Source organism: Coenobita brevimanus, chromosome 18, assembly GCF_032717465.1.
Source record: "Coenobita brevimanus isolate Jiangsu-jjx chromosome 18, ASM3271746v2, whole genome shotgun sequence".
Taxonomy (NCBI): domain Eukaryota; kingdom Metazoa; phylum Arthropoda; class Malacostraca; order Decapoda; family Coenobitidae; genus Coenobita; species Coenobita brevimanus.
In genome coordinates, this window is record NC_136971.1 from 20,981,613 (window position 1) to 20,996,544 (window position 14,932).

Here is a 14,932-nt window from a genome sequence, read left to right on the forward strand (position 1 = left end):
AAAGTTTCTTTTCTTACCTTTAAAACTGAATTATCAATTTCCCCAAATTAACAGTAGTGTGTTTTTAAAAATTTCCTTAGATATACACAAAAAATATATATAACAAACAATTTCGCCCATACAACATATAAGTACTAGATCATGCAGAACTTTTGCCTGTGATGTATTTTTTTAAAGTTACCGCCCACATTACTATGACAGTCTCCTTCTGTCTCTACAGCTTAAGTCAATACAGTATTCCTTCTTACTTCACCTCACTCCTGTTTCTCGTTACTCGTCACTGAAATTAATGATCTCCAACACAGTACAGAGTACCTTCCTCACTGTTTCACATTTAAGTACTTTCCTCTACTCCTTTAATTCACTTTTACCCGATGCTGGAATGGGATACCTTCACGTGGTGGCAACAGTATTGGCTACTTATACATGTATCTCTCAACTCCTCTACTCCCCAAGAGGAAGATGGTGGCCCATAGAGAGAAGGCTGCTTCAGTCTGCAGTTCACCAGGCTCATGTTTAGATGATTCTGGGGCAACTAGCCATTCCTACATTCCACCTCAACATTCCCTCCCGTTATCTAACCTCTATCTTTCTTCAACTCCCATACAGCTATACGTACCTTCCTCTGGACAATGCCATAAGAGAGGTTTGGATTGGAGTTTTGTCTGAAGTTTTGAGCCATCCATTCTGGGGGAAGAAGCTGTGTAGGGCTGCCAGTTAAGAGAGACCTTAGTGCGCTAGCCTCCTCCAAGGTGATGGGCTGACCTACTGGTTCCTTCCCTGCCATCTTCTCTGGCCCCAAGACCATTCCTGCTAATTTTGTGTCAATATCATCTACATCTTTTAATACCATTTCTCCATCATCATCACTTGAATGGCTTTTATGATTGCGCTTACGTCGGGGAGGTTTGGCATTGAACTTATAGGCTTCACGCGCCCGATCAAGCATCCCTGCTTCAGACACCCGCTTCACTCTTTTCTTCTTGTGCCTCCGTCTGTTTCCTGCCCCATCACCACCACCAACACCTCCCTCCACATTTGCAGTGTCCATGAATCCCTGAAGGTTAAGGATCTGGATGTCATCCTGTGAGCTGGGGATAAATTTTGGAACATTTCTTCTCCTGCCATCCCCGTAGCCATCCTCTGCACCATCGCCACGATACATCTCAGGACTGATGTCCTCAGCACCCACCCTGGAATGTCCGTTTGTCTCTTGCCCATCTACAAGACTCTGTTTAGATCCTCGGAGGCTCTGTCGTCTCATTGATTGTGCCATAATGTCCCCACGGACATTGGTGTCCAAATAGTCTCTGTTCTGCCTCATCCCCACACCATTCAGTCCTGCCAACAAACCACGTCCACCTCCTCGCCTCCCCATCACTAGGTTCCCCACAACATCGCTTTGGCCACTTGCATTTTCATGTTCATTTGGTGCATAGTCCGTAACCTCCTGAGCTACACCTGCGTGATGGTCCAAGGTGGATTCGTTGTGATGTCTTGGAAGCTGCAACTTGCGGTTGGCACTCCTATTTCTTGATTCCTCCTGAAGATAGACAGTTTGAGTTAGAAAATTAATAACTGACACTGTTAACATATTTCTGTAAATTTCTTTGGCAGACCAAGAGACAGACCACGCTTGTAATAATGTATTTAATTATCTTCACGAATGGCTGAACTTAATAATCTACATAGTAAATAAACAGTGAATCGACACGTTCTTACTGGACTGTATTTGTATGCTAATAAGCTTCTCAAGGCCTGATATATGGACAGTCACTCAGTCAGCTCTAGTCTCCTTACTCTAATACTCATGAAAGCCTTCTGGCTGTGATAACCCATGTTCTTATGATTCAAGGTAATGTAACAGTGGTACTTATGTATATTTCATATCTAACACAATGTTATGTTGTATGATTTCCTCATCGTTAAAACATTTACCACCGTCAAAATAACTGCGCAATAAAATGTTATAAATGTTCTTTATACTAACAACACACAATATCGGAAGAGGATATATGCAAAAATGAGGGACAACTGATTAAAGTTGTAAAATATCGCGGAGGCTTCCAACTTTCAAGGTATTAAAGAATCATAATCATCATATTCACATTATTTGATCATGCACTGCCACCACGGAGAGTATGCAAGTCATCTGTCCATAAATATACTGGACCACGGTAGCATCGCCTAGGTCCCTTCACTACAACTCGAGGGATAACAATGGATTGATAGCTGGCTGGTTTTAGCTCATTCTTCATGCCATAACAATGTACAGACGTCGGAATAAGTTCGTTTCCTTTTCTGTGGACTAAGGCGTTTGTAACACTGCTCGATGGAGAGCTATCCCCTCCTCCTCCCTTCCTCATAGTCCCACGCTCCCACCCAACCCCCCCACTTTTCTCTCCGACCCCATAACCCCACCCGGTACCTTCCATGCTCTCGCTCACAGCCAGCTAGGGGTTTCTGTACTTCAAGCACCTCTCTAATTACGTGTAGTCCGAACAACTAATAAAGAAATAGCACAGTATATACATAAACCAAGTTAGGAAAAATTTACTGCACTGAGAGAGAGAGAGAGAGAGAGAGAGAGAGAGAGAGAGAGAGAGAGTTAAAAGACAGGGGGCGACAGGCGGAGAGGGAGAGTGAGTGGAATAATGAGGAATGAGAGTGCAGTTACGGAGAAAATAAAAAGGGGAGAGGCAAGGAGAGAACAACGAGAGTTAAGAAACAGAGAGTGAGAAGAAGAGACAGTGAGAGGTGAAAAGAGATACAAGCAGTGTGTAAGGGAAAGAGAATAGGGTGATGTGAATCGGAAGGCTGGGAGACAGGCAGCAGAGACAAAAGGGGAGACAGCTGAGAGAAAATTGGAATGGAGCAAACATAGAAATAGGGATAACAACAGGAGAAAGTGGGAAAGAGAGCTACGGAACGGAACACTGAGAACGATATGAGAAAAATTAGAAAAGGAGACAAGGTAACGGGGAGGAGGAAGAAAGTGTGTTATTATGACAAGGACGCAGGGAAAGAACTAAGCAGCTTAAGACGAAAGCATTGAGGCTGAGTAGAACGAATGACATTCAAGTGAAAAGGGAGGGAGAGAAATAGAGAAATTAGAGAAATTAGCAGAAAGTAGAGATTACGGGTGGGAAGAAAACAGGTTAATTATTAGGGCAAGAAAGGGGAGGGGGATGTTAAGAAGGGAAGACAAGGGGAGGGAGAGGGAGGGAGAAAGGGAGGGAAAGACAGTGGGAAGAGCAGAATGAAAGAAGAGATTTCGGGTGACAGGGAGAGACGGAGAGAGGAGAGAGAAAAAAGAGCATGCATTTATTAATGGGGAAACAATGCAGTGCAGGAAATAGGTTTAGTACAAGTAAAGAAATACGAAGAGAGTAATGCAGAAAAAAAGGTAACACATGTGACAAATGAAAAAAGTAAGACAAAGTTGTGACACAGGGAGGGAGAAAGAAGAGTGAGGTAAGGAGGGAGTGACAGAGGGGGAGACAGACGAAGGAAAGGAGAGGGAGGAAGGTAGGGACTGAGCAGAGAGCTATAAAGAAAGAGGAAGGAGGGAAAAGGAAACTGGGGGTGAGACAAAGGATCCAGAGAGAGAGATGAGGGGGGGAAGGGGGAGGGGCAGTACACAGCCAGGCACAGACAGATAGGTCGACAAATATTCAGAAAGTGTGTGTGTGTGTGTGTGTGTGTGTGTGTGTGTGTGTGTGTGTGCTTCCGTCCCTGTGTCACTTCTATAACATTGCTCCATTTTTTCACCTGTGTGTTTTCTCTTCTCTGCTTCAGTTTCTCTTCTCACTTTTCTTATGAGTATTTCTCCTGATTGTTCTTACCATTCCAACTCTCTCTCTCTCTCTCTCTCTGGGAATAAAGAGGTTGTTCTCACAGTCTATATCTTCTTAATACGGCCACTTCCTGAGTTGCTGTGGAATTTTGGTCGCTTGAAAAAGACATACGTCGATTTAAAAAGAGTTCAGGAGACTAAGGTATCAGGTTCGCCTGAGGGTTGTGGGCCTTTTTTAGTAGAAACTCGTGGACTACGAGGTCAGCTCAAAAGTGTTTAAAATCTGAATGGGTTTCATAATCATTACATACAAAGTTGCTTACTCTTAACACGGACTCGGCACACAACCATGGTTGGAAACCGTAAATGAGAAAATTTACCAGCAGAATTACGTGAAAACTTTTTCACGGGCAAGATCTGCTCCGAATGGAACCGACTCAACATGGACGTTGTTTACAATAGAGAAGTTTAAGGGATTCATCGGCAGGATCTTACACTAGAATAAATGTGAACTGGATATGCATTCCCAGGGAAACAAGATGTATCTCCACGGTATGGCCCGCATAGTCATTAAGATCCTAACTTTTCCTTGCAACTCCTCTCTCTCACTCTGTGTGTGTGTGTGTGTGTGTAAAAGAGGTGTCTACTACCGCAACATTTAATTACAACAGATATATTCTCCCTCTGTGTTTGTGTGTGTGTGTGTGTGTGTGTGTGTGTGTGTGTAAAAGAGGTGTCTACTACTGCAACATTTAATAACAGCAGATTTATTCTCTCTCTCTCTCTCTCTCTCTCTCTCTCTCTCTCTCTCTCTCTCTCTCACACACACACACACACACACAGTGTGGTAAACCTTTTCCTAACTTGGTTTATGACATATACTGTACTATTTCTTTATTAGTTGTTTGGACTACACGTAATGGGGTGCTTCTGAAAAGCCTAGTATTCCAGTAGATGTCACTACCATTGGGACAAACACATTCCCCGCGTTGTTTAAAAAGCATATATTTCTTTGTTAAATATCTACACTTGTGTGAAACCGTGAATCATAGTAATGTCATATACTGTAATATAAATAATACAAACAGAACACGTATATATATAGTAGCGTGAATTGTTTATATTTGTCATAAACGGAAATTAAAATATTATTGATGGAATATGATGGTCCTACATTATTTAATATCTGCTACATTTAGTGCAAGTTAGGTTCTTAATACATAGTTTGTGCAGCTTGTAAATTATTTCTAGTAGGTATCTTGACTCATTCAGTCTCTATGTGGGCAGAAATTTAATGCTGAGTAAATACTGGGACACAACATTTTGCTCACTCCTTTCACGCATGCGCACAAGACAGTCCAGTGTTTAAGTTTCTTCACGAGAGATTTGTTTTCAAAACAAACACACTAGGGCTAATACTAGCAATAATACAATTTAGACTAGGCTACTTGTCGTCTGGTTAGGTTAGATAAAGTGAGGTACTGTAATTGCTTTGGAGGGTCTGAGGGGGCAACACCACGGCCATCTCAAACCGTGGCAGCACGGGTCTTGTGGTGTGCATGGGTGAAGGGAGTGAGCAAAATATTGAGTCCCAGTATTTACTCAACATTAAATTTCTGCCCACATATAGACTGAATGAGTCAAGACACCCACTAGGCGTAATTTACAGTCTGAACAAACTATGTATTAAGAACCTAACTTGCACCAAATGTAGCAGAAGTTAAATAATTTAGGACCACTGAAATGGTGGTTGCCATCATATTCCATTAATAATAGTTTAATTACAATTCACACTACGTTATATATACGTGTTCTATTTGTATTATTTATATTACAGTACATGACATTACTATGATTCACTGTTTCACATAAGTGTAGATATTTAACAAAGAAAAATATGCTTATTAAACAGGGGGGGGGGGGGGAATGTGTTTGTCTCAATTGTGGTGACATCTACCAGAATACTAGCTTTGAAAGCACAGAACTTGAGAGGTGCTTTTAGTACAGAAACCCCTAGCTGGCTGTGAGCGAGAGCATGGGGGGTACCTGGTGGGGTTATGGGGTAGGAGAGAAAAGTGGGGGGGTTGGGTGGGAGTGTGGGACTATGAGGAAGGGAGGAGGAGGGGGTAGCTCTCCATTGAGCAGTGTTACAAACGCGGAAAAGGAAACGAACTTATTCCGACGTCTGTACCTCATCCATGTGTACTCCCAGAGGCAATTATCACGCAGCCTCTGTACTCTATTAAGTTTTCTATTATAAATAAACCTTGCAAAGCACCCCTTCTTTTTTTTCCTTAATCTACGTTTTCTACTTTATACATTGACACTGATACTGATATACTCGTGTGTGTGTGTGTGTGTGTGTGTATGTATATATATATATATATATATATATATATATATATATATATATATAGATATATTGATAGATAGATATATATAGATAGATAGATAGATAGATTTACATATATATATATATATATATATATATATATATATATATATATATATATATATATATCCCAATGTCCAGAGTATTGGACAGAACTGGGAATTTTCAAATCTTAATAAAGTAGGGAACCCCCAGGACCTATGAGCTTCCCCACTATGAGCCGATAGGCGGAGGGCGGTACACTTAGTACCCTCCCAGTACAATGCCTCGCCCAGCAACTCTGGGATCCAATGTGATTATATATATAGATATATATATATATATATATATATATATATATATATATATATATATATATATATATATATATACACGGTATATCATTTCTTCCCAACACTATGATAAAAAAAAAAATCTTTCGTCAACTAGTGTTTTTCTATCTGCTGCACAAAACCACGGTAAGAAACCAAAGTGCGTAAGGGCAAAAAATCCGAGAGACTGTTCAAAGATGTAAATATACGAGTAGTATGCCCGAAGTTTTGATTTTTTTTTTTTTAACATTAAGGCTCCATATTGTAAACTATTAAGGAGACTTTCTTGCACGGCCTCCTGATCAGTTTACATCTGTATGTTACATGAATGTACTGTATTTTTGGATAATATTAATGCATTCTATGTCGATATAATCTAGGTATATAAGATACAAGCGAAAAAATAAAGGAACATTCAAAGGGTGCAACACGTGCTCCGACAAAGTAGTCTAAGGGCCGATATACTACTTTGCCCTGTGACCCTGAGCTTCAATAGACTGCTCTCAAAATCGCAGTACTCCGTCCTCACGTGACCCATAACTCTTCAAACAACTTAGGACCAAATCAGATGAAAACTGGCTGGGTTGATCTTGCCCTATAACCTTGATGTTTGACCTTTTTTTTTTGTGGCCTTGACTACTGAATGAATGTTTGTATGTTCTCAAAACTGGTCTGTACCTTTGCCTTAGCTTGATATCTTCCACTTAATTTTGATCTAAATCGGATACTGGCCATGCCGTGTGACGTTGACCCTTGATCTACTGTTCTCAAAAACAACAGATCAACTCCTTGGGTGATCATAAACATTTTCACCAACTCAGGTTCAAATAATACCAAACTGTGCAAGTTTTTTTTTATCACGCACAGGTCAAACTTTGACCTTACCCAGTGACCTTGACCTTTAACTTATGATTGTCATAACAGAAACCCTCTCCTTTTGCCGTACTGTCAACTCTTCCCCAAAATTTGGTTTAAACCGGATAAAAAAATTGAACTGACAAGGTTAGGTCAAACTTTGACCTAGCCCTGAGACTTTCACCTTTGACCTATTGTTCCAAAAAACAGTAGATCACCCTATTAACTGACTGTCAATCCCTCTACCAGGTTTGGTTAAAATCGGATAAAAACTGTTTATTTACACACACACACACACACACACACACACACACACACACACACACACACACACACATTTGTAAAACATACTACCTGCTGTCTCTTTAGGAGCGTAGGAAGAGGGGCAAGAAATTCGAAAACTGTCGAAGATACGATTCTGAGAGTCATATTCGAAGTGGCTTAGAGATTTCGTAGCACGTCTTCCCTAACGATCTATCCTGCGCATTACATTTAAATACCCATTGTATATTACTTATGCCAGCTGTATCAATATTAAAACAATCCTAATAGCATACAGTGAAATGTAATGGTGTTCTCTGCAAAATAAATTAGAAGAGATGCCTACGAAATCTCTTACGCCACCTAGAAATGGCCCTTAGCCACATTCCAGAAACACTATACCGTGCATATATACATATTATCTTCCTCCTTGCATGCATATTGAACGATAATGGAGCTTTCACTTTCCTCTTCTCCATCACCAAACAAACCTGGTACACTTTCGCTGCGGCTGATGCACATGAGTATTTTGTTCAGTCTAACAACCGATTGACCAACTAAGGTAAATACGAACATTAAATGGATCAAGCAAATTAAGCGCATCAGAGATCGCATACCTCCGCGCACGCCTATATCAGAATACTCAGATCACCCAATTTTTAATGAACTCTTCCTTGGCCCATGACACCCATATTCACAAAATTTAAATGAAATCCATCCTTAATTTTTCTTATATATCTTCCGGACAAAAAAAAAAAAAAAAAAGTCCAGAACAGGAACCCGAACTCTCATCACCACCAAAATGTTATGAACTCTTCCTTGGCCCATGATCCAGTTATCCACTAACATTTCATTTAAATCCATCATTAACTTTTTGATATACCTTGTGTACAAAAAACAAACGTGGGTGGATACATAATCTCCTCCAACCTTCGCTGGGGAAGAGGAAAAATGTTATCGAGTAACCCCTTTTCTCCAACTGATATAACTGAGATTTATAATTATGCTAACACCAGTCGAATTTATTCAGTTGCGAGATAACTTAGCATCGAAGGCTTCAGAAACTATTTCAAGTAACTCCGTTCTTACAGGTGAACAGTACCTAGAAACATTAATTGGGCCAACATCACAGAATTCGGTTTCGCTTAGAGAAATCCTAGCAGTTAAGAGGATAAATTTATCCATTTCTCCAACATGGCACACACCTCACTCTCACTCACTTCTCTGCTGATCACAAGCACCATCATCCCCCACTCACTCTCTTACATCTCTGCTGATGACAGGCACCACACTCTCTCTCAATTCTGCTGATCACAGGCACCTCTCTCTCTCTCTCTCCTGTTCACAGGAACCATCATCCCCACTCACTCACTTCTGCTGATTACAGACACCATCAATACCCCACTCACTCACTCCCCCCCTCACTTAGTCACTTACACATTCACTGACTCACCTCTTTGCTGATCACGAGCACCATCATTCCTCACTCACTTACTCACTAACCCATGCAATCACTCATTTCTGTGCTCATCACCGGCGCCATCATCACCCGCTCACCTCTTTGCTGATCACCGGAGCCATCATGCCCCTAACGTTCCTGGTTCCCTTCAGCTGTTCCCTCTGTGCAGCCATGGTTGCGATGTCTACTCCTGGCTCAGAATCAAACACACTTCTGCGGCTCAGTTGCTCTCGGACACTCCTCTGGTGGATGGAGTCCTGCCGTATCCTCCCGTTGGTCACACCGTTTTGGCTATGTCCGTTGTGGTGTAGAGGAGGGCTTACCAGGCCGTTATTCAACTGAAAGGTATAGTTCGTCCACATTAACTAAGCTGAGATTTACAGTACGAACTGATTGCAACTTATCTGTACCTAAGTGACCACCTGTCCATCATAAATAACAGACAAACACGTGATACTGTTCAATGCAACACATACAGAGAACGCTTCCACACTGTATGCACTACACTTAGAAACATCAGACAGCACCACAGCACATGAGTAAGTGACTGGCGCAACACATCCACATACACTCCTCCTGTCACTCTAATTAACCCCAGCCCCTTCAACAACCCCCCTACTTACACAACCATTGGCACCATGACTCAGCCTCTCACAGACCTACAACTCAGATCCACACTAAACGCATGTTACCTTGAACTTCCGCACAATAGCACCCTAAATTGAAAGCCTTCAAAAACACAACATATCCACTGCACTCCTGAAAGAACATTGTTTACACGCACTCACAGAATTCCACATCCACACTGAGAGAACTGATGGCCACAGAGGAAGCTTCATCACTTATTTCACACACCCATCCTCTAAAAGAACACAACGCACTTTTCCAGAAAACACCATAAGAGAAATACAGTCGCTCAGTGCCAATCCTGGGCACAGCAAGAAATCAATATTTTTAACATACACATTACTCCTGACACCTCCCATGCCGTATTAGAGCAATACAAACATCGGTTCCTCGCCCTAACACACACTAATCGCTATAATTGTTACGGACCCTAATACTAAAAACACTGCCTGAAAGAAAAAGTGAAAACAAGCCCCAAGACCTCGACATTGCATCACAGCTCAACAGCATGTAGTCATGAGCACTAATAAGGGAATAGGGCAGGTTAACTGCACATCCAAACCCCCAACTTCCTCTCCTTACCCCCACCAAAACACTGATTTGTTAGGCGGATGGATAGGAGATCTGAAGCTTGACTCACTCTGATGTCTTGCCGCATATAATGTTATTTTCATTTATCCAACTATTAGGTGTATTACTACGTGCATAGATCATCTTCAGTTTCATGAGAAGTAATTACACTGGCGTTTTAACACATTTCAATGAAAAAAAACAAAAAAACTAATATTTAGAGTTTCGTTCCAAATATTTATCCAACGTCTTCTTAACGATATACTAAAATCCATGTAACAACAAGTTATATGATTACTAGCCATATAAGTATCTCTTCTGCCTTGTTATCTGGGGAGCCACTTCCGTCCACCTACTCACTCAACCCATCCAACACAACCCACCGACCCCACCCCGGCCATACACCCTGCCACGCCACCTTGGGTACCCACCAAGCCCACCGATTCCAGCCATCCAGCCATCCACTCAGCCCACTCACTAATGCCACCCACGAAGCTCATCTAACAATGCCACCCAAACATAATGCCGCTCACCTACTCACGCTGAACACATGCAGCCACCAAACCCACCAACCCAACCACACACCCAAAGCACCTCGGCCACGCAATCTTCTCAGCGACCCTGGCTACCCACTCTGCCCACATTTTCCGACAAGCCATCTTGCCCAACGACCCCTGCCGCCCACCTTCCCCACCCGCGAATTCCACCCACCTTGCTTACTCAACAATACCATCCATCACAGCCACCCACCCCTCTCCCACCGTACCCACCCACCCCTCCTTGCATAATCACACACAGTGCCCACTCACCAAGCCCTGGGAACCCACTCCTCTTATTCACCCACCCGCTCATCCACATGTCCATCCACCCTTCTTAATTAACCCCATTCACTCCCCCATCCCACGCACCCATTCAAACTTCACTCATCCACCAAATTCAACCCATCCAAAAGTAACTTACCGAACCCTCCCCGACCACCCACCGATCCAGCCACTCACCCACCAGCCCACTCCACGCATCCACTCACCAACCTATCTACCACTACAACCCACCCCAAGCCGCTCCACACACCCCACGCAACCAACCCACTCCACCCTTACCAACCACCCAGCCCACCCACTCTGGCCATGCAACGAACCACCACACCCACCAATTCAACTTTATTCATCCCATCCACCCAACTATCTGACTCCCAACACACACACACACACACACACACACACACACAAAGACAATGACAGTAACACAAAGATACACGCATACAAACACACATGCGCGCGCGCACAACACACACACACACACACACACACACACACACACACACGCCAAAGAAAATTATATTTCGTTTCCGCCTTTCTGTGTGTACGGGAGTACACCGGAATGGGATATCACGAGCATAGGATTCAAGGTGGAAAGTTAAGCACCGCAGTATGGGAGAAAGGGAAAACAGCTTGTGTGGTCAATGCCACACGTGTGTGCTTGATTGCAACCATACTGAAAAGTATTCTGGGGGAATTATCCTCAGAGATCCTTTGAGTATCTGCTGACATATCATCTCTTACACCATGCAGGGATACTGTCGCACTCCGATGAGTCGACAGGAAGGTTATGTAAATTTAACAAAATTTATGCTAATACATGATCTAACTTACAATAAGTGTCCACACTAGTAATATTAAAATTCTATATCGTAAGGGGTGACCGGAATGTGACACGTATGACTGCTGGGCCCCAGGCAAGAGGTTGTTTGGTCTATGCCCAAAGCGAGCACATAAAAATAATCCACTTTTAAATTACTGATTATGTAAAACATACAGAAGAGAATATAAATCATCACAATGATCAGTATACAGCACTGATGCTGCCCTATCTAAGATAGAAAAGGAAACTTGAGAGTATTTAAAACGTGTGAAGACTTTCTCTAGGAAGAGCTAAAACAGGTAGATGAAGCTGACAAGGCAAGGTGGAGGGATGAAAAAAGAGGTAGGGAGGGGGGTGGGGAGGATTTGCGACGGTGAAGCGGGTAGATGAGATGTGGAAGTGTCAAGCATTGTTCTAATAGCGGCTTCCACAACATACTGACTCTCGTATCTTCGACATACACCCTTTATGCAGATATGTTATGAATGTATTTCCATTAGGATTCCATGATACGCTGTTCAGTATATAAATCATAACGACACTAGTTTCATTATTACTTGCCCTTCATACTGTTGAATAATTATGCAGTTAAACATCAAACAGTAATTCGTAAGACGTGGGACTCATCTTCCTATGGGAAACCCAAACATGGAAGGGTTTGGGAATACAGGGAAGATGGATGGACGAGAACAAAGTAATTGAATTTGTTTATGTAACGTATATGATGAATTTATATAAATCAACTGAACTGCATTACTGGACAGTAGGGGATCACTGCAAGTTTTTGATACATGTGCTAATTGTTCTGTGTTTATTTACAGTACTGACTGACGGTGAAATTTCAGGACAATACTCACGTTACAGCCCTTCTCCTTCCACACCCATCCAACCACCCACCCACCCCATTCACATAATGCACTCAATTTCCTCCATCCTCCTGCTTTCCTTTCTACTAATATATTAGAGTGTTAGTTATTTAGGTACGGTAACCCTTATGTTTTGAAGGGAGTGTCTTGACGCATCATCTAAGTATGGTTTCCCTTATCAGGGGGTAGCCATGAAAAGTGAGTGTTTTACTCCCGACACTTATATGGAAGTGAAGCCTGGGCAGTGAGTGACAACGTTTTAGGTTACAAGCTACAGAGATGACATATTTCAAAACAACTTCAGGCATAACCAGGATGGACTGTGTTAAATAACAGAGCAACTTATGTATTTTAGAAGTGAATAAACGACTCTTAGGGTGAGATGTGTAATTATTGAGTCCATAAAAGGGAATGCATTAATACAATACAAAACTAGAAAAGGGGATATAAGTAGGGTAAAAAAAAAAAATCCTTGAAGGTGGGAGGAATGGTAATACTGGATGACAATGACCTTACCGTATTTGGTATGAAGGAATACAAAGGAGCAGCATATGAAGAGAGAGAGTGAGAGAGAGGGTAACCTGGAAGCGGTTCTTATATTGCCATCGACTGCAGGAATGAGTAAGGATCTCGGATGATGATGTTGACTAACATGATTATGTGTTAGGGATGCATTTCATTTTTGTTACTGAGATAACGTAATATAATGCAAACTACAAATACTCAGGTAAATACACACACATACACATACTGTACATAAAGACACACCTGTGCACACATGCAATATACATACACAAATACGGCAGAAAAAAACAAACACACATATTTACAAACATGCACACAAATACATACACATAAGTATGCACAAGCACTCACACAAATTCACACACACACAAATATGCATTTAATGAACGCACGTACTCACACACACCGGGTCAATCTCGGCCCTCAAATGGCTATACTAAAAAGTATCTTTTTGTGAGTCAAGCTCAGTAGTAGGTTCAACTAAATAGTGTTCTAATATAAAAGAAGATATTTAAGTAAAACTATTGTTCCAATAACACAATACAACGAAGTAGGCAGCAGTGCCGAAACAAGCAAAGCAGCTGTTTCAGTGTTGACTGTTTACGACGTAGAGGAATTAAAAACTGTAAGTAGAAGCTTTCTGTTAGTACCAGAAGATGACCACCATCTTTAGCAAATCAACTTTGAAAGGAGTTAAGAAAAGGGACAAAGGTAGAAAGCAAGATGGATTTCTACCAGGAACTGGTGGAAATGGAGACGCATAATAAGCTGGTGGAACGAGTATAGAGATTAGAGAAGGCATTTCAGAGTGAAACAGATGAAATTAAAAGGCAATTGCACATGAAGAAGGAAGAAAACGAAAATTTAGTAAAGGAGATTAATAAGAAAGACACAACAATAGATGAATTATCAGTTGAGGTGGGTACACGTTGAAGGAAGATTAGTGAAATGGCAAGCACAGTTGTCAACCATGAGAGTATTATGGAAGAGTTCAGAAATGATAGAGACAATAAGGCAGGCATGCACTCTGACAGATCATAGCAGTGATATTGAGGAGAAGATAACCCAGGTGAATGAAGCGATGCAAAGCTACAAATATGATGTGGAAGCCACATATGCTGAAATGGTGAACGTAAAGAAAGACTGAGAAACAAGAGTTGAAGAAAAGAGCATTAAGAAGGAAGTGGAGAAAATAATCCAAAACAATCCAATATTGTCAAAGATTCAGCAGACATCAACAAATCTATAGTAATCACTGGTATAAAGGAGGAAGAAATAAAAAAACAAGATATCGAGAGATAAAAAGGAGATGGCAAATGTAATGAACATATTGAAGGAAGTGTCAGAGGAAATCTGTAGTAAAGACATAGAGGAACACAAAAAGCTAGGGAAATATGTGAGAAATAAATCAAGGCCCCTGAAATTAACCTTACAGAGTGTAAACACTGTGGAGGAAATACTGAAAAATGCAAACAAACTTATGGAAAAAGAGGACTTCAAAAATGTATGAATAAAAAGATGCCTAACTCAAGAGAAACTTGGATTACTAAAAGGGAAGAGGGAGGAGGCAAGAACAATGAAAGAGGGAAGATCAGAGGAAGAGAAGAACACATTTTTTTACAAAGAAAT

At 41.5% G+C, this 14,932-nt stretch overlaps 1 protein-coding gene across 1 annotated transcript in view; it reads right to left on the reverse strand.

Moving 5' to 3' along the window:
- The window catches only part of LOC145391427 (uncharacterized), a 77,178-nt gene that overhangs the window by 32,926 nt on the left and 29,320 nt on the right, over positions 1-14,932 (reverse strand). The window contains exons 5-6 of the mRNA XM_080266040.1: positions 9,173-9,412; positions 620-1,543 (exon numbers count right to left, since the gene is read on the reverse strand). Coding sequence (XP_080122166.1) covers positions 620-1,543; positions 9,173-9,412 — 1,164 coding nt within the window. The remainder of the gene's footprint in view (positions 1-619; positions 1,544-9,172; positions 9,413-14,932) is intronic.